The sequence below is a fragment of the Physeter macrocephalus genome, chromosome 16, assembly GCF_002837175.3.
Source record: "Physeter macrocephalus isolate SW-GA chromosome 16, ASM283717v5, whole genome shotgun sequence".
Taxonomy (NCBI): Eukaryota; Metazoa; Chordata; class Mammalia; order Artiodactyla; family Physeteridae; genus Physeter; species Physeter macrocephalus.
This window is the reverse complement of record NC_041229.1, coordinates 54,991,483-55,018,637: the sequence shown is the minus strand read 5'-3', so window position 1 is coordinate 55,018,637 and position 27,155 is coordinate 54,991,483. Positions and strand designations below refer to the sequence as shown.

Genomic DNA, 27,155 nt, shown 5'->3' with positions numbered 1-27,155 from the left:
ACAAAGCAAGCCAGAGATGGACCCAAATGTTTTAACTGCTAACCCTGCTTCTTAGGGCTTTATCCATTACATTGCATTGACTCATGTGTAACTCTTGCAAGTGTATCAAGGGAATCACAGAGAAACTTCAGATCAACATGAGATAATCAGTATGACCTGACCTGATGCAATTCCAAGCAGAAGCAAAGAAGCTTGGTTTTTTCCTTTGCATGCACAGCCTGGCTACAGGTAGCTAAATTAACAATTTCTACTGGACTTTTTGGAATGTTGAAAATATATAACAGTCTCCTTAAGGGTCCAGGGCAGAGAAAAGGAATTAGCTTGCTCAAGAATGAAAAAAAAAGACTGATCCTCTGGTGTCTTAACATACGTAATCAGATCCTAGTTTTGCTACTTACTAGCTTTATGCTTAGTACTGAAGATACAAAGATGAACAAGAACAAGACTGTGTCCCAGCCACTATAGACTATAATAATTAATTGCATTACAGAGTGATGAATGATACAATGGAAGAGCACACGTAGTATTAAGAAAATGCGGAAGAGGCACATAGTCTACTTAACAGAATCAGAGGCAGCTTTTCAGAAAGTGACCCCTAAAATAATACTTGAAGGAGTTGCTAGGCCAGAGGAAAGGAAAAAGGCCTTTCTACGCAGAGGAACCACATGTAAAGGCCCAGAAAGGAGGGAGAACATGGAACAGCTAGAGGACTAGAAGTATGTGTGATACTACACTAGAGTCTATAGCCAATGAAATAAGGCTCCATTTCACTCCCAGCAAATGCGTCCCTAAAATCCTGATTTACCCAGAATTTTATATGTATGATTAAATTAGAGAGCTGCCATACCTGATGCTGGTTATGATCTACTCACTTTCCAAACTTAAGTTCCTTTAAGTAAACCTTAGTGACAAACTAAAAACTGTAGAAATCAACCACATAAACATTAACAGTGATTAAATTCAATTGTAGAAACTAAACAAAGCAAAAATGCTAGGAGAAACAAAATAAAATAGGTTCTAGTTACCTGTCTTAGGATAAAATGGGTTTTAATAACTGGAATTCCTTATTATCTAACACTATTTAAATTTTTAATTCATGTATCAAGTTCATGGAGAACATAAGCAGAGGTAGCTTTAATTAATTTCCATATATACAGAAAATCTTACAGCAAATTGAATAGGGTAACCCAATTCTTATATCTACTAATAGAAAAAACTGTCTTTCAAAAGTAATTTTCTTGCCCTTCTAAGAAGTTCTATTCTGAGGTATGTTTTTTTTTTTTTTTTTTTTTTTTCAGTATGCGGGCCTCTCACTGTTGTGGCCTCTCCCATTGTGGAGCACAGGCTCCGGATGCACAGGCTCAGCGGCCATGGCTCACGGGCCTAGCCGCTCTGCGGCATGTGGGATCTTCCCAGACCGGGGCACAAACCCGTGTCCCCTGCATTGGCAGGCGGACTCTCAACCACTGCGCCACCAGGGAAGCCCCTGAGGTATCATTTTTATAGGCATTTTAAAGACCTGAGTTCTAATCCTCTGACACAAATTTACTATAAAATTTGGACAATCAATATTATCTCCCCGAAGTTCTTTCCTTTGGCCACTACGGTCGCAGCCATGAGTATGCTCAGGCTTCAGAAGAGGCTTGCCTCCAGTGTCCTCCGCTGTGGCAAAAAGAAGGTCTGGTTGGACCCCAATGAGACTAATGAAATAGCCAATGCCAACTCCCGTCAGCAGATCCGGAAACTGATCAAAGATGGGCTGATTATCTGGAAGCCTGTGACAGTCCATTCCCGGGCTCGATGCCGAAAAAACACTTTGGCTCGCCGGAAGGGCAGGCATATGGGCATAGGTAAGCGAAAGGGTACTGCCAATGCTCGAATGCCCAAGAAGGTAACCTGGATGAGGAGGATGAGAATTCTGCGCCAGCTGCTCAGAAGATACCGTGAATCTAAGAAGATTGACCGCCACATGTATCACAGCCTGTACCTGAAAGTGAAGGGTAATGTGTTCAAAAACAAGCGGATTCTCATGGAACATATCCACAAGCTGAAGGCAGACAAGGCTCGCAAGAAGCTTCTGGCGGACCAGGCTGAGGCCCGCAGGTCTAAGACCAAGGAAGCCCGCAGGCGCCGTGATGAGCGGCTCCAGGCTAAGAAGGACGAAATCATCAACACTCTGTCCAAGGAGGAAGAGACAAAGAAATAAAGTTCTCCTTTTCTTCTCTGTACATAGTGGCCTCAGCAATTACATAGATCACTCATTCAAGAAAAAAACAAGGCTTTATCTGACAAAAAAAAAAAAATTATCTCCCCACGTCTGTTAGCCTCACTGAAAATAGGAGGTTGGAGTCAATCATCTCAAGGCACTGACAGTCTGTGATCTATGTGAGATGGAGAGCATCATATTATGGAAATCATAAGAGCTTTGCAAGGACTTCTATTACTGGCTAAAATGGAGTAACAAGGGCTAGATTTATCTTTCTATCTGAAACAACTAAAAACAGAAACAAAATATATGAAACAAAAGTATTCAACACACTATACAATAGGCAATAAGAGGTAGTGATCCCTGAGAGACAGGAAATAAATGAGGTTAGCTTTATGATTATACCAGCTTACTGTCTGTAGAGTTTCCAGGTTGTAGGTCTCCCTGAGCTGAGAAGACAGAGCTGGGAGTCTGGAAAGGCCAATGTGGCTAGAGTTCATAGGGCAAAGTACAAGAAAGGAAAGACGTGCACAGAGAGAGCAAGCCTAGGAGGTCTGCAGAGGGTCCTCCTCAAGTCTTCAGCCAAGTTCTGATCTGTGAAGAAACTATCCAAGGCCTGAGAAAGAACCACTCAAGAGGATTCGAGGGAACAATCTCCAAAGCTCACACATGGTCAACAATAGTTTTTTCAGAAGAGTTTGTTTCACTAGTGAAGAAAAATAACCCCTAGACTAAATGTTACTTGGGTCCACCTAACAAAGCTTAAAAATAAGACCTGAACTAACTGCATTCTAGAACAAAGCTCAAGAATACTTATAGGAATATAACAATGTTCAGCACCCAATAAAGTAATTTTCAGAGTGTCTGGCATCCAATCCCAAATTACCAGGCATGCATAGAAGCAGGAAAATATAATCCATAATGAGGAGAAAAATCAATCAATCAAAACCAACCCAGAAATCACACAAATAACAGAACTAGGAGACAAGGACATTAGGATAGTTACTGTAAATACATTCTCTGTTGACAAAGCTAGAGAAAAGATTAAGCATATTAAGTAGCGATACAGAAGATACTAAACAAACGCAAATTCTAATCAAACTTCTAGGGATGAAAACTACAATGTCTGAGATGAAAAATATACTGGATAGAATTAACAGCAGATTAGACACTGCAGAAGAGAAGATTAGTGAACTCCAAGACAAAGCAATAAACATTATCCAAAATGAAACAAATAGGAAAAAAAGATTATATGGAAAAAAAAGAATAGAGCATCTGTGAGCTGCAGGACAACCTCAGTAGCCTAATATATATGTAATTGGGAGTCCCCAAAGGAGCATGGGGCCAGAAAAATATTTAAAGAAATAACAAAGATTTTCCAAATAAAAACCACAAACCCATAGATCCAGGAAGCTCAACAAACTCCAAGCATAAGAAACATGAAGAAAATTATACCAAGGCACATTATAATTAGATCATTTAAAACCAGTGATAAAGAGAAAAGCTTAAAAGCAGCTACAGAAAAAAAGATACATTATGTACGGAAAAACAAAGATTTAAAATGACAGCAGAGTTCTAAACAGAAAAATGCAAACTGAAAAACTGTGGAAGAAGATGTTTAAAGGACAAAAAAATAAACAAATAAACCACTATTAATCTAGAATTTGATTCCCAGTGAAACTATCTTTCAAAAATGAAGGCAAAATAAAGGCTTGATTAGTCATTAGTTAGTCAGACTAACCTGGGTTTAAATCTTGTTTCTGTCTCTTACTAGCTGAGTGACTAATAAGAAAGTACAATTGTTATCATCAGTATAAATATCAATTTTTACTACCATTTATTAAGTGCTTACTATAACTGGGTCATGTATCATGTCATGTATATATAATCTCATTTCATTATCACAATTCAGAAACACTTGCTATTAACCTTGTTTTACAAAAATGCTAGAATTTGAACCTAAATTGACTGAACCCAAAGTCCATGCTCTTAACCACTGATCCATACCACCTGAACCTCAACCTCTTCTGTTTATAAAATTAAAGTTATAGTAGATACTTCACTGAGTGACTATGAAGATTAAGTGAGACAACCTGTGTATATCACTCAGTACAATGCCAGATACATAGCAGTCACTCAGTAAATGGGCACTTGTTATTGTTATGAAGTCATTCTTACCATACATCTCATCTTCCAATCCATGAACAAAGGCTCCACAAGCTCCTGACTCGATCAAGTTCACAGCCCCCGTATCTACTTCTTCCTTGGGAGCATCATCTCCCCACTTCCTGCCGCTGGAAAACTCTCCTGAAGTGTAAAGTTCCTTGGCACGTTCATGTGCAGTGCGTTTCCTCTATAGAAGACAACAATTACCACTTGCTAGAGATTCATGAGAGAACTAAGGTGAGAACATGAGAAAGTAGGAAATATGATTGCTCTCTGTGAGTTACGTTAAAAAAAAAATACTCAATAGATCAGAGCAGAGAAATGCAAATTCAACTTGAAGTTAAGACCAAGGTTCTCAGGTCATCAATAGCTGACAGTAACCTTATTAAAGATAGTAACTTCATTAAAGATAGCACAAGAATGTTGACTGGACAGGTGGTTATGTTTGCCATGGCAACACAGGAAAGGGAGAACCAGAGAGGTAAATAATGGCAGTGTCCTTCCAAGCACCATCCTGGGTAGAAAATACACTGGCCCTAGAAAATAATTTTTTTCATCCCATAGAAGTAAGCATCTATTTGACAACACTATGCTCACCAAGCAAGTGTCTAGTAAATTTACTTTCTTCAGAGATTGCCTAAGGGGGAATATACTAGTCAGCTAAAGTAAATATTGAGTCTACTTGACAGTTACAGTTACCTTCATAAATGAATAAACTGGCATAGATATCAGCCTCTATGAACCTTCCTGGTGTGAGCCCACATCCTCATGGCTGATCATCTCAAAGGCACTGATGAAATATAGCACCTGAGCCTACAAGGATGTGGGTCAGACGCAGAAGTAAAGTTTGTACCTTGCGAAGTGTCTTAGAAACCCTTGCATTACCCATCCCTCACCATTCACCATGAGCGTGTCCTTCTTTGCACTTCCACCCCAGTATACACAAAGAACACTTAAGCAATCACTGACCTCAAATGAAGGGAATGCCCTTCAAGAAAGCCATATGGCAATGTTTCATGAAGCACAGATATTAACTCTCCAACCATTCCCAAGAATTCATCTTATGGAATAAATCAAAACAAGAAAAGATCTAATATCCATGAAGGTGATACTCTATATGTGATTTATAATGGTGGAAAAATTAAGGAGAAACTGTAAATGTATAATAAAGGGCTAAAAAATGATGGCACATCTACTTAACAGAATATTATGCTATCAGTAAAAATGGTAAGTATGAAGTTAACAATATGAAAAAAAGCATGTTGGTAGTGGTAAATATAAAAAGTAGACTACAAAATTATCTGTATATAATGATTCAATGTTTAAAACCTGCATAAGGGGTTTCCCTGGTGGCGCAGTGGTTGCGCGTCCGCCTGCCGATGCAGGGGAACCGGGTTCGCGCCCCGGTATGGGAGGATCCCACATGCCGCGGAGCGGCTGGGCCCGTGAGCCATGGCCGCTGAGCCTGCACGTCCGGAGCCTGTGCTCCGCAACGGGAGAGGCCACAACAGAGGAAGGCCCGCATACCACAAAAAAAAAAAAAAAAAAAAAAAAAAAACCTGCATAAGAAAAACAGCTAGAGAGAAATATACCAAAATGATGAAAGTCACTGTGTTAGAGTAGTGGGAATATGGGTAAACTGTTTCTCTTTTTCTTCTACTTATCAAAGATTGATTCCTTATTAACACTTTTATAATTTAAAAATTAAGATACTGACAATGAATGCTCCTATCATATTCTCAGACTCATATTTGTTCCTGAAAACTATGTCAGAGAACTATCACAGTCAAAGCTTAAGGGCATTCTGTTACTGTCCAGAGAAAGGATTTACTCACTCTTCCATGAGAACTGCTGTTGAGAGGAGTCACAAAATAAGACCAGACCTTTGTAGTTTTTAACAAAGAGAAAGTTAATCTTGCCTCTTCTTTGTGAAACACAATCTGTGCAAAGTATTTCATAATAATTTAAAATTTAATGAAGTAACTTGTAATTTGGTTCAATTTACTAAGATTTTAAATTAAAATGTAATCTAGTCATCCTACATTAACAAATTCATGGGCTGTAAAATTAAATCAACACAACTTGGCATATAGCTACACTGATTTTGGTTTCAGAAAGCCAGTTTAAACAACAAAGAATTCAAGTTACCCTCAGATCTGACATCAGCTTCTTGTCAAGCGTCTGTTCCAAGAAATGAGAACTGACTTGCTCCATAGAGCCCTATTAGAAGGAAGAATCCAGAGCAATTAAACAACTTTTAAGACCTGAACAATATCTTCAGATTCAAAGTTTGCTGCCAACTTAAATGCATAAAGATAACATTATTCTTTTTTTTAATTTTTTTATTTATATTTTTATACAGCAGGTTCTTATTAGTCATCAGTTTTATACACATCAGGGAATACATGTCAATCCCAATTGCCCAATTCATCACACCCCCACCCCCACCCCCACTTTCCCCCCTTGGTGTCCATACATTTGTTCTCTACATCTGTGTCTCAATTTCTGCCCTGCAAACCAGTTCATCTGTACCATTTTTCTAGGTTCCACATATATGCGTTAATATACAATATTTGGATAACATTATTCTTGATAGTAAAGATCCCTATGGGTTTTGAATCATCAGGAAAATAATAAAACCATTAGCAGCAGCAGCTAGCACCTATATAGAGCTACTAGGTGTCATGCACTGCTCTAAGTGCTTTATACATATATTAATTCATTTAATCCTCACTACAACCCTATGAAGTAAATACTATTATTAGTCACGTTTTATATAAGGGGGAAAGAAGGCACAAAAAGATGAAGTAATTCATTCAAGGTCACAAACAGTGTAAATTACAGAGCTGGGCTATAAACCCAGGCTCCAGAATCCTTTGCCTTAACTACTACTCTCCACTGCCTCTCCATTCCTTTTCATTCCATCCTTTCCATTCATTTGTCCATTCATTCATTAAACAAATATATACTTAGCAACCATTCCATTACATGCCTAGAGTTACCAGGAACAGGTAGACAAAAATAAAAAGACATCAATTCTACACTCAACAATCACACACTAGTGAGGGAAATTGACAAGTAAAGATATTACTGCATTATGGTATGAAATTTTATAATATACATTTATAAAGGGTGCTATGGGAACTTAAAGAAAAGCAGTATGGGGTGGAGGCAGAGAGAGGTATATCTGGAGAACTGGAAATCACAATGAAATGCATAGAGAGAATGTCACGTGGGAAACATCAAGTGGTTCTATGAATAGAACATAGGATGGGGGTACCGAAAATGAGGCAAGACAGGTAGGTAGAAAGCAGATCATAAAGGTCTTTGTTTGCTATGGTAAGGAGTTTGCCTTATGAATAATAACTCTATAGATAATTTCTATTAAATATTTAATGAGCTCAGTAATGTACAAAGACTCGCATTTTAAAAATTTATTCCTCCCAATAATCCCAATGAAGAATGAGCATTATCCTCACTTTTTATTTATTTATTTTTTACGAGAAATTGAGGCTGAGAGATTCCGTAACTTGATCGTTTCAAATAAGGGAGAAACAATCAGATTTATACTCATAAACACCATCTTGGCAGCAATGTGGCTAATGGACCAGAAGGAACCCAAAATGAAGCAGAGACACAAGTTAGGAGGCTATTTAAAGCAGGTCCTAGACATTCTTAAGGAATATATTGGAAATCTTCTCTAATTCCCAAGTTAATAAATATGGAAATGTTTATACAGGCTCAGACTTTTTCTCCAATCACATTTTCCACAGCAAGTTACATGTTCTTCGGGAGTACTCTTACCCAAGTTAACACCTTTCCTACAATTCTAGAAGGGCAATTGTACTGTTCACCTTAAGTAGTTTCAAAACCACTTTTTCTTATCTCTACATGGTATATAGTTTGTTACATAGGTCTGAGCCAATACCAAATCTAACATTCATGTTTTTAATGCAAAAACATCAATTTTATGAATAAAAACTATACATTTTTAAGAACTCCTCACTTTCTCTTTAGTCTTACCACCAACATTAACAGTTGTCTTTTTTTTGGCCGCACCATCAGCCATGTGGGTCTTAGTTCTCCGACCAGGGACTGAACCCATGTCCCCTGTATTAGAAGCGCAGAGTCTTAACCACTGGACTGCCAGGGAAGTCCCCAACAGTTGGCTTTTTAACAGGTACTCTGTTTTTCTACAAAGAATGAAAGTTTTAATGACTTCACAGTAAGTTACTGGAACCCACAGTCTCAATGTCCTCCTCCAAAGCCTTCAACTGAGCTCTCCCCCAACACAGTAGCAAAGAGGGGGTACGATTCAAATTCTAGCCTCAAAAAATTGCATATCATTGTTTGTAACAAGTTTCCAGTGTTATGTAAGAATAGCTGAAGCTTTCCATTTTAAATCCACAAATAGCAAGAACCTTACAGCATTATCCACTTGAAAAAATAGTGAAACCTGAACTGTTACAAGCACAGTGGAAATAGAGAAGGGATAGATTCAAGGTATGTCAAGAAGGTAGTACTGATAAGAGTTGATGACTCAGTGGATACGGGACACAGAGAAAGAATTCTCAAATGCCTCTGGGTAAATGATGGCACTATTTATGAAAGCACAGAAGGAGGAAATCTGGACCAAAAAGATAATGAGTTCATCATAAAGTGCATCTCACCAATCAGAAAAACATCTACATTCCTGTATACTTTGACCAAGACACATATATTCAGGTAAAAGCTCTCCAACTGTACTACTACCCCTACTTAACAATCTATAACACTAAGAAAACTGATATTTAACAAACGAGTGCATCAAACCTGCTCTCAAAACAAAAACTGCTCAACTAGTATAATAACATAAGTCTATGCACTGTTTGTCTATTTCAATTTTAAGCTCCTAGCCTCTATTCATTAGGTGATGAAAAAGAGAAGCAGACTAAAAAAAAAAAAAAAAAGATGGATTACTATGTGAGACACATAAAACTGCCACTGACTAAGACAGCTACATTTGCCCTGGGAAAGACTAGCCCTGGGCAGAGTTACAAACATAAAAACCTACAGTCTACAATCTAACTGTCTTAAAATGTTATAATATTTAAGGTCAAAGACTTCCGGAGCCTTACAAATAAGGTTTAAATTATTTAACATCTTAAACATTAAACTAAGGACCCTATTCTAGATAGGATGCCAATTAACATAATTAATTTCAAAGTAGTGATTGCATTCTAAATAGTCCCATGGAGCTATATTCTTGAAAATCAAGTTTCTTTGCTCCATCAGGGAAGTTACAGATAACTGAAAACCAACCCTTTACATGGTTTTGAATTTTCTGATACATCCATATCTGAAATTTTTCATCCTGCTATAAGCCAAGGAGAATGGACTCTATTCATTTTCTGTACAAGATGGACTTAAGTCTAAAGCCTTATCATTTCATCTAAGTTCTTGAAAATCTGTCTTCTGCGTTCCTCCCAAGCTTAATCTTGTCACACATCACCAAATCGAACATTATCCCCCACACCAAGAAGTACTAAACTGCTTGTAGTTTAACATGATATTGTAGTTTAGTATGATATTAGCATGCATGATAGTGTACTCATGTATCTCTGCTCATATTTTCTCCTTGTCTACTTCTTTACCTAGCTAACCCATACTCATCTTTCAAAGTCAACTGAGAAATCACCTCATCCAAAAAGCCTTCTGTGCATGTGTTAGGTGCTCTTTCCTAGGAGTACCGGTATTGTAATTGACTGATTGCCTATGTCAATCTACCTGACTATCCACTCTTTTGAAGACACAGATTATGCTCAGAGTTTGCTGAATTGATGAATATGTAGTCTAAAGACCATATATGGTTTACCTGATCACAGATCTGTCTACTCAAGAATTGGAGGAGGGGGGCTTCCCTGGTGGCGCAGTGGTTGAGGGTCCGCCTGCCGATGCGGGGGACGCGGGTTCGTGCCCCGTTCCGGGAGGATCCCACGTGCCGCGGGGCGGCTGGGCCCGTGAGTCATGGCCGCTGAGCCTGTGCTCCGCAGCGGGAGAGGCCGCAGCGGCAAGAGGCCCACGTACGGGGAAAAAAAAAAAAAAAAGAATTGGAGCAAAGGGTTTACCTCTTAGCTTGCACAGAGGAACTAGTAAACCAGCAGGGCCTTGATGCACAACCGCAGCTCCCAATATATAACTGGACCCGCACTAGGAAGGAATTCTACATGGGCTTTAGAGCATAAAGTACCATTTACTATCTATGTGGCCTTGGACAAATTATACTTTTCTAAACCTTAGTTTTATTATTTATAAAATAAATAATATAATATTCACCTCAGGGAGTTTAAAAGAATTAAAAATTAAAAACAAAAAGTATGTATATAAGTGTATGTATAGGCATATATTTACATGTGCCTGTATATGAGGAAATGGGTGTATGTGCATGTGTATGCATGTATGACTAAAAGTGCCTAGCTTAGTGGGCTAGGAGCTCTAGAAATAGTAACAATTATTATTATTAGCAAGATTAGATTATTAATTACTTTTGAAGTATAATCATACTTATGTAATTTAGAGTTGTTCGGATTTGAAATCACTTAAATATCATAAAGCACTTGAGTCAAATTATAGTCATCTAAGTGAAAATCTTTTCAATTCACCACTGTAATTCATTATTCATACAGCTTTACATAAATGAATTTTAGATTCTATGGGGTACAAAACTAAAAAATTTGAATGACTCTGCTTTAAGGATTACTTTTCTAACTGCCTACTCAGATGACAATATATCATTGAATTATTCCTCTAAAACATCCCCTCATACACACACACACAGCACACTGTAGATGCTCAGTACATGCTGAATGAAGGAATCTGATGAATGATTGGATTGTTCTGAATTTTAAAATATCCACAAATCAAAACAAGGCTTTAAAATGTGAATTCAAAAATAAAATCACGGGCTTCGCTGGTGGCGCAGTGGTTGAGAGTCCGCCTGCCAATGCAGGGGACACAGGTTCGTGCCCCGGTCCGGGAAGATCCCACGTGCCGCGGAGCGGCTAGGCCCGTGAGCCATGGCCGCTGAGCCTGCGCGTCTGGAGCCTGTGCTCCGCAACGGGAGAGGCCACAACAGTGAGAGGCCCGCGTACCGCAAAAAAAATAAAAAAATAAAAAAAAAATAAAATCACTAACAGCTGGCTTGTTTAACTCTATATTTTATTACGGACAAGCAATATAATCTGTAAGCAGGAAATACTGAAATCATCCAAGTTCCTTATTTTTCCATGAAAGTGCTTCACATAGGTTTCAGCAGTTACCCCCAAAATACTGGTCAAAGGACTAGGGGTATCACAGGATCTGTGTCCAGTACATTCAGGTCCAAACTTTTTAGCCAACAATCTTACTAAGACTGGCATAGTTGGGGGCCCTCAAAAGAGAAGTTATCAGAAAGAATTTCAGATATTCTTGCTGTGACATTAATACAAATTTTTATAGATAGTTACATATATATTTATATATTATAACAACCCCACCATCTTGCATAGTGTAGTACTTCACAATTTATACACATATTCACAGACAGGATCTCATTTGAGTGTCATGACAACCCTGTGAGGTAAACATGAGAGATATTATAAGCCACTTAACAGATGAGGAAACGAGACTAAGATAAAGTGACTTGTCCAAGACAACACAGGTATAAAATAAGGCTGAGTATTATGCCAACACTCCTTCTTCTATAAGACAGTTCTATCTCTGAAAAGTTAAAATTTTTCTTACAAATATACTAGAGTCCCCAAAGGCAAAACAGTAGGAAAGAATGAGGCTAAAAGTCAGATTAGCATCTGAATCTCATTCTACAACTTCCTATCTGTATAAATTGAATAATTTAAATTCTTAGAGCCTCAGTTTTCTCACCTGGAAAGTGGGAATAATAGCACCTACCTTGCTGGGTTACTGTAAGAATAAATGGGATAATAAAGCAATTATACTCCAATTAAAAAAAAAGGAATAAATGAGATAATTAAGTGGCCTCATAGCAAAGTATCTAGGCCATACCAGGTGCTTAGTAATGGTAACAATTATTTTTATTATTATGTTCCTTTTTCTCTAGACTTTGGTTGTCTAATATGCTAACAAGATTAAATAGGATTATCTTTAAAATTCTTTCTAGTTCTAAAAGACTACTTCTCTATGGGAAAGTGAACAATTGATTTCTATTTTAAGAAATACTAAGGTTTATAAAAGTGCATTACACCTGTCCCTATCTAGTTTCTCAAAATGTTTTACAAGTGTAACAGGTAATATGTTCATTAAAGAAAATGTAACTTACCAATAGTTTTGCAGCTTGAACTCGAACCACCCAGGAACCATCACTGACCATGTGACAAATTTTTCCAAACGCATCATCAACTAAGCGAATTTCTTCATTAGAAGAAGGGATTGGGACAATGCTAAATTAAAAGAAAAGAAACCACAAGTGACAAAACATGAGCCTAAAATTGCAGGTTCAATAAACTGAGAATGACCAATGAAAATTAGCACAAATAGAAATGATAATTGAATAATTCAAATCCTATAATGATGAAATACATTTCAGAGTAACCAAATCACTCTGGGATTTGTTTACTTTTAGTTGCAATGCAAATTTGTGTCTTGAGTAAAAAGTATTTAACACTGAAGATTCAAAGATTTATGAGATACCAAAAACAGCTACCACAGAGTTATCTTTAAGTTTATTCTCTCTTATAATTGCATTGCTGTTAATATAGCATGTCTCAGAATAAACCAATATAAAACATACTTGCAAATCTGGTCCTAAATGAAAAGACAATTTCCAGCTAGTCTTTTTTTTGGGAGGGGTGGGGGGCGGTGTCTATAGCTTTACTAACTCATTCTGGTTTTTCAATTTCAGTAGTTTAATGAAGAGGAAAAAACACTTCTTTTTCTATAAAAGGAGTTCTTCTATAAAACAGAATAATACCTGTCTCTCCACCTCAAAGAATCACTGTGAGATAAATTATTTAATTACTGTGAAAAAAAAATTTTTATTTTTGGCCACACCGCACAGCTTGCGCAATCGTAGCTCCCCAACCAGGGATTGAACCCAGGCCCTCAGCAGAGAAAGCACCAAGTCCTAACCGCTGGACCAACAGGGAATTCCCTATGAAAATATTTTTAACCAGGAAAACACTACATAAGGGATCATTATTCTCAAATTCACCTGGTATCTTTAGCTGGCATTTGTATTTACTAAAATGTGCACCAAACCCATTTTAAAGACTTTTTTTAAGGGGTGGGCAGAGGTGGAGTGGATAGCATTTGAGAAAGACCATCCAATCTCTTCATTTATAGTTGAGGAGGTTGGGACCCAGACAGGTGAAGTGTCTTTCCCAGCATACACAGAAAGTTCAAGGCAGAGCTGAAAAACAAGGACCAAGCATCCTGATTTTCAGGGTCCATGCTTTTCCCCTATTCCATACTGCACTCCAAAAATCTAACCAACATTCCTTTTCTGGAGGTGGGCTTTCTGCATGGTGGGAGGAGAGAAAAATGGTTTAGCAATGAACAAAAGCTGGCTTACACCCACACTGACCTTTCAGGATAGAGCTGACTGACAACCCAGATAAGCTGGACTGCAGCACTGCGCACTTGTTCATAGTCATCAGAGAGCAATTTACAAGCCTGCAAACAAGGATTCCAAAAGTCTGTTAGTTCTGTGTCCTCCCAGGTGATGTTCAAACTATTTTCAAAATGAAGATACGGTGACTGGATAAGGATACCAATCAAAACACATATGGGTGATATTAACTTCTTGAACCTTTGCCCAACAAAGAATTCCTGGCCTCTGCCAGCTGTTCTGGCTGTGTTCTGACTGTGTACCCTCCCACCCCATGTCTGAAAGGAGAACCACAGATTGATAGATAGCACAAAAGCCATCTAGAATAGCATCAATCATAGCAAAGCTTGCTGGGAGCCCACAGTGCTACCCTCACAGGCTCAAACACCAAAGATGAGTTTTTTCCCTATCTGTAAAACTAGAGCACAAATTTCTGACTGACAGTCCATCTGAAAATTCAAGCACTCTAAATAAATGTACAATTTTAACGCTAAGCTGCCAAAAAGAGGCCAAATTTTCCTTTTTTACTTTAGTCTGAAATGGAATATCCCTACTCCACCCACAGTCATCACTACACCCTAGACTTCAACAACACCCAGAAAACGGTTTTTGAAATTTTAAAATCTTATATTCCATGCTTTGAACATATATGCTACTCTACCAGCTCTTCCATCGCCATGACTTAACCCATCACACCTGCTCTTCATCCCACTTAAGTTACCTATCCGTTTAAGCAGGGTCTCTCAACCTTGCTATTATTGACATTTTGGACTAGATAATTCTTTGTTGTGAGGGGCTGTCCTGTGCAATATAAGATATTTAGCAGCATCCCTGGCCTCTACCCACTAGGTAGTTGTAGCACTGCACCCTCTTCCTCTCCCCAGCAACTGAAATAGTCAAAAATACCTCCAGACATTGCCAAATGTGCCCTGGAGGGCAAAATCACCTTGGTTGAGAACCACTGCTTTAATTCTGTCCTTTCTTTCCAAATAAACCTTTTCCTTGCTCTATACCCGTCCTTACTTCAGTCTCTTGACAGCACTGTCTGTATCATCATACACAACCCCCTCAGGATTTCTGCTACAGCTGCTCCACAAACCTAAGACTTTCTCTAGTCTTCACAAGGGCAGCAGAGCACTGGCAAAGACCACACTCTCTAGGGGATTGGTGATTCATGATCTCAAACCTTATTAGTCTTACTCTGAAATCTTACACTCCTGCTTTCCACTTCCATTTCCCAAGGCAGCTTTTCTTTTTTTCAGAAACGTGGCTAATGAGCCTTTTTTTTTTTTGGCTGTGTTGGGTCTTCGTTGCTTCATGCGGGCTTTCTCTAGTTGCGGCGAGCAGGGGCTACTCTTCGTTGCAGTGTGCAGGCTTCTCATTGCAGTGGCTTCTCTTGTTGCGGCTCACAACAGTAGTTGTGGCTCAAGGGCTCTAGAGTGTAGGCTCAGTAGTTGTGGCACACAGCCTTAGTTGCTCCAAGGCATGTGGGATCTTCCTGGACCAGGGCTCGAACCTGTGTCCCCTGCATTGGCAGGCAGATTCTTATCCACTGCACCACCAGGGAAGCCCCAAGGCAGCTTTTCTTAACCTTTTCCTCAGGACTTCTATCCTACTACCAGCTATAAGGTGACCTGTTTATCTGAGAAAAATCAAGGTTCTCAGGCACAAACCCACTCAACTACTCCACACCAGTTATAAATTCATTTATTCCTGTATTCTCCCACCCCTTGTTTTCTCAATATCTGAGGCAAAAGGGTCCTTTCTAGTTCCTAATCCTTCTACTTTTGCTATGGATCCCATCACTTCCTCACATGACCATTCCTTACCATCCTCCAAAATAAATCCTCTTTGTGATTCTCTATGATAGCATCCTATTGATTTACCTCACAGCAATACTCATATGCTATAACTGTGTTTGCTTATTTGTTAATTGCCTGTCTTACCTATGACAATGTGAAGGGCATGGGTCCTATCTATTATAACATGCTTGGCATTATACAGCCAGCATTAGGTACTCACTAACATTTGTTGGATGAATCAGCTCAAGAATCTGATTTTCTGCCTCAAGGAACTTACTCCAGCATTTATTCCCCTTTGTCTCTTCTATCATAACACTAGCTCTCCCAAAACACTAGCTCTCTCTTCAACATATAAACATACTTAGCAACTGTCTTTAAAATACAGGAAAAAAACAACAACCCTTAATCCTATGCCCCCTTCTACCAACTTCTACCCCCACTTTCCTATCATAGTCAAGTTTCTTTAAAGTATAGTCATAGTCAATAGACTTTAAATGCCTCACCTTAAAAGACCCTGATCTGGCTTCGCCCAGTCCCAGCACTCTACTGAAATTGCTCTCTTTAAACTCACTAATGACCACTTTGTTGCTAAGTCCCATGACCAGATTTCAGTGCTATCCTAAATGACCTTTCACTAGCATTTGACACTGCTGACTATGAAAATGCCCTCCTGCCTTTTTTGGAATATATTCTTCCTCCTCCTCCATCACGCTGCTCCTCAGTTCCATTCTAGGGCTCCTTTCTTAAACATTGGACCTCACCCCTGGCTCCATCCTCATCACTTCCAATCTTCTTACTCTCCCTGGGTATCCCCATCACCCCTAGATATTGATGGCTCCAAATATCCACCTCCAGCTCTGATCTCTCCTAAGTTCCAGACCTGGAGTTCTCCTCATGAGTATCCCATCAACCCTTCAAACTCAAGATAATCATAATGAACTCATTATAGTAACTAATTCTACCTCATATCTCAAATCCTCCATCATTCCATCCTCACTCCCTTGAGGTCCACAGCATTGCTTGCCTAACCAACTGACACAGTCTTATGTCACTAAACATCTGAATCATCGGACTAATTCTTTTTCCTTTGAGTCCTTACTCTACAAGTTTCCTTTAATTATTTGGTTTCCCACACAGTTTTCCTATAGGTCACACCAACAAAACCATTCTGAACTCACTCTACTTCATTTGTAAAAGAACGTACTTTGCTTAGACATCAGTCATAGGGGTTTGGCTAATTATCCTCTTCCTCTAAAAGCTAAAACCACTCTCAGTTGGCTAACAAAAACTGGTCTCTGAGCATGGATTTAGATTTCTTGTCTCTAGATACATCCAATTATTCTACAAGAATAACTGTAAGGGCTTTTGGCTAGGCTTCTCAGTCAGCTTCTCCTAATGATACTATAACATTGTGCTTTTCCTTACCAATGCTATAACAATCATGTGATATCTTTTCATATGATCCCATGGTCTTGGTCATCCTCCTCCAGAAATACTCCAGTTTCTCAAGTGTGGTGCCCTGAATTGACTTCGGGTTTGAGGTCAATTTCAGTCAACCAAACAGAGATCAGCAAGACTACCACTTTCCTTACTCTGAACACTACACTTCTCTTTGTATACTCTGGTATTCATACTGAGCTACCTAAATCCTCCCAAATGTCCTCCTCACATGCAGTAGTGCTATTCATTACATATTCCCCATTCTCTTCTTAGAATGTATGTTTTGTATACAACTGCACATTCATCACAACACTGCCACTGTTAGCCAGCTGAAGCTCTATGTTTTCAAATTCTGACCACCACCGTGCCATCCTCCCAGTTTCATGATTTCTCCACCTCCCTCCTCTTCTAGACAGCAATCATTTAAGGTACCTGATTATAAATTGTTTGGTATAATTTCAGTCCTCTTTCATGGAGCTGCAACTAGATAATAAAGATACAGTTTAAGTATTCTGAAAAAAACATCAGTATTTCTAATGTCTCCCCATAATCTCATATATTTTTCCCCATTATATCACATTAACATGGTTCCCTTTGGCCAAAATCAGTGCTATACACATAAGAAACCTGGACTTTTCAGTAGAAACACTCAAACACTTAATGTATCTAACCCATGGACTGTCCCAAGGGGATATCAGAAAAAATATGAAACAATGATAAGGAGGCTGAGGAAGAAATGGTTAACACCATCTCCCCCTAAAGAGCAACCCTCCCCCATAACTTTCACCTATATTTCTGAAATACAAAGGTATAACCTGTACCTATTGTACTATAATACCAAGTAACATCTCTCCCATGGACCTGGGATACAAGTTGTACCTTCCATGTTTCAGAAATGCAGGTGAAAGCTACCAAAGAAGCCCAAAGATAAGCAACTGTTGTAAAGGAATGTGTGCCTTTGAGTTCTGTGATGCCACCAACACCTTTCTGAAAGTGTGCATAAAGTATACCCTGGGGAGATTCAGAATGTATCCAAGGTGGCATTAGCCATTAACGTAAAAAAAAAAAAAAAAGAAAACAAACAAACAAAAGTATCTCCATTTAGTTTCCATGATCACGTTTACCATGGCTTTTATAGCTGCTGTTCTGACACGTGGGTCCTGGTCACTGAAGTAATCCCCTATAATCTTCTGGACGTCTCTGACAGCTAGGCCTTCTGCATCTTTTGTGACACTTTTCTCCAAAGAACCCAGATTGCCAAGTAACTGCAGGCACTTATTTCTTACACCATGCGAGGTATCTGTCAGGTGCTATGAAAAGAAAAGAGAGAACAAAAGGACATGATTAAGATATCTTAAAAATAAACAAAAACACAGAAACAAAAGCACTGTATCAACTTTAGGAATGACTTCAAACACTACATTCTCACTAGTCTGTCTAGTCTCATGGGTTTTTTGTTGTTGTTGTTGTTGTTGTTTTTTGGCCATGCTGTGTGGCTTGTGGGATCTTAGTTTCCCAACCAGGGATTGAACCCAGGTGCTGACAGTGAAAGTGCCTAATCCTAACCACTGGACAGCCAAGGAATTTCCTTCATGTTTTCTGAGTATGTGTCTTCCAAAAAGAATCATGAATCCTTAGAAAATAAGACTCCCATTTATTCAACATTATACTCCCAACAGCAAGCACCTGGCCTTGTAAAGACTAGGTAGTTTAAAAGTGACCCCTTAAACTGCATTTTATTTACTATCAAATCTAAAAACAGAACAAAAATTCATAAATTTTAAAAATTTTAATATTCATACAGAAATATGCAAAAATATTAAATGTACAGCTCAATGAATTTTCACAAAACACACACAAATAAGAAGCACCCAGATAAGGAAGTAAAACATGACCAACTCTCCCAGTAACTACTCTACCACCATCAAAAATAGCCACCATCAAGCTTTGTCCTCCCCAGCAGGAAGCTAGGCCCTTCCTCTTGGGAGCTGCTATAGTATCCTCTCAGGCATCAAATTGTACAGCAATGTCTTCTTTTCACAAGTCCATCTCCTTTAAGACTGTGCTCCTGGGCTTCCCTGGTGGTGCTGTGGTTAAGAATCCACCTGCCAGTGCAGGGGACACAGGTTCAATCCTTGGTCCAGGAAGATACCACATGCTGCAGAGCAACTAAGCCCATGTGCCACAACTACTGAGCCCATGCACCAAAACTACTGTAGTCCACATGCCTAGAGCCTGTGCTCCACAACAAGAGAAGCCACCGCAATGAGAAGCCCACGTTTCTCAACGTGGGCTTGAGCTGAGCTTGCCACAACTAGAGAAAGCCCATTGCAGCAACAAAGACCCAATGCAGCCAAAAAAAGAAAAAAAAGACTGTGCTCCTTTCAGAATCTTTTATACATTGAGCACAGAATACAGAGACTAAATATGAATTATAAAGGGCCCTCTTTTGGGGGTTTTTAGGAGAACTGAAAGTAAATTAATTTAAATTAAGTGCATGCAAAGCATCTGCAGTGTTGTGAGAAATCCATAAACATTAGCAGCTATTGTTACTATTACGATTATTATTAATAATAAAATTTGCTTCCTTCCACTTAAAAAATAAAATAAAATAAAAAGCCACCATCACCAAAGCAATCTTGAGAAAAAAGAACAAACCTGGAGGAATCATGCTCCCTGCCTGTAGGCTATACTATAAAGCTACCATGATCAAAACAGTATGTTAATGGCACAAAAACAAGACACAGAGGACTTCCCTGGTGGCTCAGTGGTTAAGAATCCGCCTGCCAATGCAGGGTACACAGGTTTGAGCCCTGATCTGGGAATATCCCACATGCCGCGGAGCAACTAAGCCCATGCGCCACAACTACTGAGCCTGTGCTCCACAACTACTGAAGCCGGTGTGCCTAGAGCCCGTGCTCCACAACAAGAGAAGCCACTGCAATGAGAAGCCCACACACCGCAACAAAGAGCAGCCCCCAATTGCCACAACTAGAGAAAGCCCGTGTGCAGCAACAAAGACCCAACACAGCCAAAAATAAATAAATAAACAAATTTTTTTAAAAAACAGACACACAGATCAGTGGAACAGAAGAGAGAGCCAAGAAATGAACCCACACACTTATGGTCAATTAATCTACAACAAAGGAGGAAAGAATATAAAATGGGGAAAAGATAGTTCCTTTGATAAGTGGTTCTGGGGAAATTCTACAGCTACATGTAAAAATATGAATTAGAACATTTTCTCATACCATATACAAAAGTAAACTCAAAATGGATTAAAGACCTAACTGTGGGACTTCCCTGGTGGTCCAGTGGTAAAGAATCCACCTTCCAATGCAGGGGATGCAGGTTCAATCCCTGGTCGGGGAACTAGGATCCCACATGCTGCAGGGCAACTAAGCCCACACGCCACAACTACTGAGCCCATGTGCCTCAACTAGAGAGTCCTTGAGCTGCAAACTACGGAGCCCACGCATTCTGGAGCCCACACGCCACAACTAAAGAGAGAAAACCCCACACGCCACAACTAGGGAGAAGCCTGCAAGCCGCAATGAAGAGCCTGCATGCCACAATGAAGATCCTGTGTGCCTCAACTAAGACCCAATGCAGCCAGAAAAAAAAACAAAAAACCTAGAAACCATACAACTCCCAGAAGAAAACATAGGCAGAACACTCTTTGACATAAATCATAGAAATAATTTTTTGGGTCTCCCTCCTAAGGCAAAGGAAACAAAAGCAAAAATAAACAAATGGGACCTAATTAAACTTAAAAGCTTTTGCACAGCAAAGGAAACCACTGACAAAAAAGACAACCTAGTGAATTGGAGAAAATATTTGCAAATTACATGACAAATAAGGGGTTAATATTCCAAACATATAGACAGCTCATATACCTCAATATCAAAAAAACCCAAACAACCTGATTACAAATTGGGCAGAAGACCTGAATAGACATTTTTCCAAAGACATACAAATGGCCAACAGGCACATGAAAAGATGCTCAACATCGCTAATCATCAGAGATATGCAAATCAAAACTACAATGAGACATCATCTAACACCTGTCAGAATGGCAATCATTAAAAAGAACACAAATAACAAATGCTGGCAAAGATGTGGATAAAGGGCAACTCTTATACACTGTTGGTGGGAATGAAAATTGGTGCAGCCTCTATGGAAAACAGTATGGGGTTCCTCAAAAAATTAAAAATAGAACTACCATATGATCCAGCAATTCCACTCCTGGGTATATATCTGAAGAAAACAAAAACACTGCTTGGAAAAGATACATGCACCCAATGTTTATAGCAGCATTATTTACAACAGCCAAGATATGGAAGCATCCCAAGTGTCCATCAACAGACAAATGGATAAAGAAGATGTGGTGTACGTGTACACACACACACACACACACACACACACACACACACACACACACACACACTGGAATACTACTCAACCATTAAAAAAGAATGAAATTTTGCCATTTACAACAACACAGATGGATCTGGAGGGTATTATGCTTAGTGAAATAAGTCACACAGAGAAAGACAAATACTGGGTGTTATCACTTATAATGGAATCTAAAAAAATAAAACAAATGAATATTACAAAACAGAAATAGACTCACAGATATAGAAAGGAAACTAGTGGTTATCAGTGGGAAGAGGAAGAGGAGTAAAATAGGAGTAGGGAATTGAGATGTACAGACTACTATATATAAAATAAATAAGCTACAAGGATATATTGTACAGCACAGCGATTATAGCCAATATTTCATAATAATTTTAAATACAGTATAACCTATAAAAATACTAAATCACTGTGTTGTATACCTGAAACTAATATAACACTGTAAATCAACTATACTTCACCAACAAAAAATAGACATTATCTTGACTTCTAACATATATTTTGTCTAGTTTTGTACTTTATAAAATCAAATAGTGCCTGGCTTCCTTTGCTTAATATTATGTTGGTGAGAATCGTCCATAGTATGGCATTATAGCAATGGTTTATTCATTCTCATTACTGTACAGTATTCCATTTGTGTACACACCATAATCCATTTATCCTTTCTACTGCTGATAGATATTTGGGTTACTTCCAGTTTTGGGCTGTTCTAAATAACGCTCTCTGCTTACTCTTGAATGTGGCTTTTGGTATACATGTTCACATTTCTGCTGAATATACAGTAAGAAGTGAAATTGCTGGGTCACAGGACATGTATATGTTCAGCTTAAGATGATATTGCCAAATAGTATTCCAAAGTGGTTGTACTAATTGAACTAATTTACACTCCCACCAGTGACATGTAAATGTTCCAGATATGCCACATCTTTGTTGACCTTTAGTACTGTCAATCTTTTTCATTTTGGCACTTCTCACCATCATTTTTAACATACTTTCAGTTATCTCTCTCTCTCAATCCTAGTCCACCGCTACTGAAATAAGCTATTTGCATAATGCAGTAACAGGAAATGAAAATACTTTAATGAAATGACTAATTTAAGGACTGGGCAAGAAATATGTAAGAGAACCTGGGACACCTTGTGCCAAAAAGCAAGGAAATATCAAGGACTAATTGAGTCCAGATCAAAAGGACACAGAAGCCAATCTGTACGGGTTCCTACTGTCAACATATACATGACACCAAAAGGAAGCAATCAAATCTAGAATGTAGGACATAAACAAGACCAATGATCCAGTTTCTTCAATAAATCTGTGGCAATTAAAGGAAAAACGTAAGGGGCCACTGTTACTGATTAAAAGAAATTCAAGAGACTATCCAAAGGTAATACATGCTAATCCAAAAAAAAAAAAAAACCAACTACAAAAAGATATTTAATGCAATTTTTAAAATTTTAATATGAACTGGTGTGAGATGATATGGAATAATTGTTAATAACTTCATCATGGCTATATTAAAAACATATCAGTTATTATCAGTTAGAGACATACTGAAGTATTTATTATTTAAATAACATGTCAGGGATTTCCTTTAAAATATTACAGCAGATTACAACAAAAAGTGAAAGGAAAAAACATGAAAAAGATTGCAAAGCATAAATAATTGTCAAATTTACACCAAAAACTGGAAAGAATAAGTAAATTTGAAAATTTCCATATTATAAAGTATATATAGATTGAAAAAAATGACCTAGCTTCAAATTTCAGCTCTGACTCTACATGTGTAACATTGATCAAGCAACTGGACCTCTTAGAGTCTCACTTTCCTCATTTATAAAGAAGGAACAATAATATCTGCCTTACATAACTTACAGGTTTATCATAAGGCTCAAATAGGAATATAAATGTTAAAAAAAAAACTTTCTATACTATAAAGCATAATATGACTATTAGCTATTATTACTATAATCTAAAATAATGAGATAACTGCATGTATAATTGTCAATACAAAAGAGTATCTTTAGCTATTCCCTTCAAGTTCACAAAATAGTATCTTTGGATATTCCCTTCAAGTTCAAATTTTCCAGGATTTTCTATCCATAAATGAAATCACTGATTGAAATCACACAACAAGTTCCCTCTTGCTCACTCTAACACTGGGACATACAGTCTCTGGAAGTACCCTCAGTAATCACTCATCTCTCTCCTTGTGCCTTCACCAATTCCCTATTTTATAGGATAATGATTGTTATATCTAATAACGCAAAGATAACCTAGTGGAACAGTTGATACTGGAATCCAAGTCTCCTGACACTCCATCTAGAGCTCTTTTCCCTAACCAGCTTCATAAATAAATAATGTCATGATTTCTAAAACTTGGCTTACTATGTTCCGAATTGGGCATTTGAACCTTAAACATTTAAAAGCTCTACAATACCTGTTTTCTTTACATATATTTATACTGCTACTCCCAAGCATCACTATTCTCCAGCCATGATAAACTGCTTGGGTTTCTAATTACTGCCTGATAAACACAGTGATACTAAATTAATACCCCCTTTTTTTTTAATCATCTTTATTGGAATACAATTGCTTTACAATGGTGTGTTACTTTCTGCTGTATAACAAAGTGAATCAGCTATACATGTACATATATCCCCATATCTCCTCCCTCTTGCGTCTCCCTCCCACCCTCCCTATCTCACCCCCTAGGTGGTCACAAAGCACTGAGCTGATCTCCCTGTGCTATGCGGCTGCTTCCTACTAGCAATCTATTTTACATTTGGTAGTATATATAAGTCCATGCCACTCTCTCGCTTCGTCCCAGGTTACCCTTCCCCCAGCCTTGTCTTCAAGTCCCTTCTCTAAATCTGCGTCTTTATTCCTGTCCTGCCCAAGGTTCTTCAGAACCTTCTTTTTTTTTTTAGATTCCATATATATGTGTTAGCAAACGGTAATTGTTTTTCTCTTTCTGACTTACTTCACTCTGTATGACAGATTCTAGGTCCATCCACCTCACTACAAATAGTTCAATTTCGTTTCTTTTTATGGCTGAGTAATATTCCATTGTATATATGTATCACATCTTCTTTATCCATTCATCTGTTGATGGACACGTAGGTCGCTTCCATGTCCCGGCTATTCTAAATAGAGCTGCAATGAACATTGTGGTACATGACTCTTTTTGAATTATGGTTTTCTCAGGAACACCCAATTCTTATGATTAGCAAACCAGACCACTGACACTTTGTGGAAGTAACATACACACATGCACACATATACAAAACTGAACAGGAAGATACATCAAATAAGTAAATATATTAAGGATAATACTGTCTAAGAAAGAAGTTACAAATACTAGAAAAACACTGTAAAATAAACACTATAGTGTTGGGTTTGAATTACAAGGAGATATGAGAACATGATTTTTCTTACATACAGATATAGAAATAAAAATACAGATATATGTTTGTATATGATATATATAGATACTACATTATAATATATGTATATAATATATATACATCTCCACTAGCTCTGTCCACTGAGAGGGCCCAAGAGCAGCAACACCCCAACAGCAATGAGCACACTTAGTACCCAGAACTTGGTTTCAAAATACAATTCGCCACAAAAAGGAACCAGGGCTTCTTGGACAAAAGCTCATTCCAGGAGTAGACTAGATAAAGTACAAGGTGGGCCTGAAATATTTTATTGTGCCAGAAAGAAATGACACATTAAAAAAAAATACAGTTGACCCTTGAAACAACATGGTTTGAACTGAGTGGGTCCACTTATACACAGTTTTTTGTCAATAGCAAATACTACAGTACTACACGGTTCGTGGTTGGTTGAATTGTGGATGTAGCACTGTGGATACAAAGAAGTGGGTATACTGAGGAACTGGATATATGGAGGGTCAACTGTAAGTTAAATGTGAATTTCTGACTATTCAAAGGGTCAGTGCCCCTAACCCCCAAGCTGATAAAGGGGTAACTGTAGAGAAAAGTCAAAAGGACATAGAAGCCAGCCTGAAGGGGCTCCCACCTGGCAAAATCAGGGAATTTGAACAAGATGATTAATGACAGTAATAGATTATAATCCATTGAATAAACAAGAAATCTGAGTCCATAACTGATATAAATAAATAAATTGAAAGTTTGAGGACAATTTACATAGTTTCAAAGTAGTAGTACTATGCCACAAAATACTTATTCATTTCAAAAAGAAAGAGTAACTTTATAGTGAAGAAATATGACAGACAACACCTTAACCAAGTGATCAAAGTAAACATCATCACTAATGGGAAAAAATCAAAATGGTGTACCGCCTAATAGGATGAAATGAGAACAGAACAGCATCAAGTCTGTGATATTCGTGCCAAAGGTGGAAAACTTGAATCTAATTATGAGAAAATATCAGACAAACGCAAATTCAAGGATATTCTACAAAATTACTGTCCTATAATTTTCAGAAGTATCAAGTTAATGAAATGAAGTGAAGGCTGAAGAATTATTCCAAATTGAAAAAGACTGGGGCTTCCCTGGTGGTGCACTGGTTAAGAATCAGCCTGCCAATGCAGGGGACACAGGTTCGAGCCCTGGTCCAGGAAGATCCCACATGACCCGGAGCAACTAAGCCCATGCGACACAACTAGTGAAGCCCGCACCCCTAGAGCGGTTCTCTGCAACAAGAGAAGCCACCGCAATGAGAAGTCCACGCACCGCAAAAAAGAGTAGCCCCTGCTCGTCGCAACTAAAGAAAGCCTGCGCACAGCAATGAAGACCCAATGCAGACAAAGAAAAAATACTAAAAGCAGCAAGGGAAAAACGACAAATAACATACAAGGGAATCCCCATAAGGTTAACAGCTGATCTTTCAGCAGAAACTCTGCAAGCCAGAAGGGAGTGGCAGGACATACTTAAAATGATGAAATGGAAAAACCTACAACCAAGACTACTCTACCCAGCAAGAATCTCATTCAGATTCGACAGAGAAATTAAAACCTTTACAGACAAGCAAAAGCTAAGAGAATTCAGCACTACCAAACCAGCTTTACAACAAATGCTAAAGTAACTTCTCTAGGCAGGAAACACAAGAGAAGAAAAAGACCTACAATAACAAACCCAAAACAATTAAGAAAATGGTAATAGAAACATACGTATCAGTAACTACCTTAAATGTAAATGGATTAAATGCTCCACCCAAAAGACACAGACTGGCTGAATGGATACAAAAACAACACCCGTATATATGCTGTCTACAAGAGACCCACTTCAGACCTAGGGACACATACACACTGAAAGTGAGGGGATAGAAAAACATATTCCATGCAAATGGAAATAAAAAGAAAGCTGGGGCTTCCCTGGTGGCGCAGTTGTTGCGCGTCCGCCTGCCGATGCAGGGGAACCGGGTTCGCGCCCCGGTCTGGGAGGATCCCACATGCCGCGGAGCGGCTGGGCCCGTGAGCCATGGCCGCTGAGCCTGCGCGTCCGGAGCCTGTGCTCCACAACGGGAGAGGCCGCAACAG

The 27,155-nt window shown here is 38.5% G+C and overlaps 2 protein-coding genes across 3 annotated transcripts in view; one reads left to right on the top strand and one right to left on the bottom strand.

The window, feature by feature from the left end:
* INTS4 (integrator complex subunit 4) overlaps positions 1–27,155 on the bottom strand; it is a 121,761-nt gene that overhangs the window by 49,322 nt on the left and 45,284 nt on the right. For both annotated transcript variants that reach the window (XM_007107239.4, XM_007107238.4), the window contains exons 5-10: positions 18,340–18,525; positions 17,648–17,698; positions 13,950–14,038; positions 12,687–12,807; positions 6,521–6,592; positions 4,385–4,559 (exon numbers count right to left, since the gene is read on the bottom strand). In XM_007107239.4, the coding sequence (XP_007107301.1) occupies positions 4,385–4,559; positions 6,521–6,592; positions 12,687–12,807; positions 13,950–14,038; positions 17,648–17,698; positions 18,340–18,525 (694 nt within the window). The remainder of the gene's footprint in view (positions 1–4,384; positions 4,560–6,520; positions 6,593–12,686; positions 12,808–13,949; positions 14,039–17,647; positions 17,699–18,339; positions 18,526–27,155) is intronic.
* LOC102981559 (60S ribosomal protein L19-like) lies at positions 1,589–2,283 on the top strand. Its single transcript, XM_055078673.1, has one exon. The coding sequence runs from the start codon at positions 1,616–1,618 to the stop codon at positions 2,204–2,206; it is 591 nt and encodes a 196-aa protein (XP_054934648.1). The 5' UTR covers positions 1,589–1,615; the 3' UTR covers positions 2,207–2,283.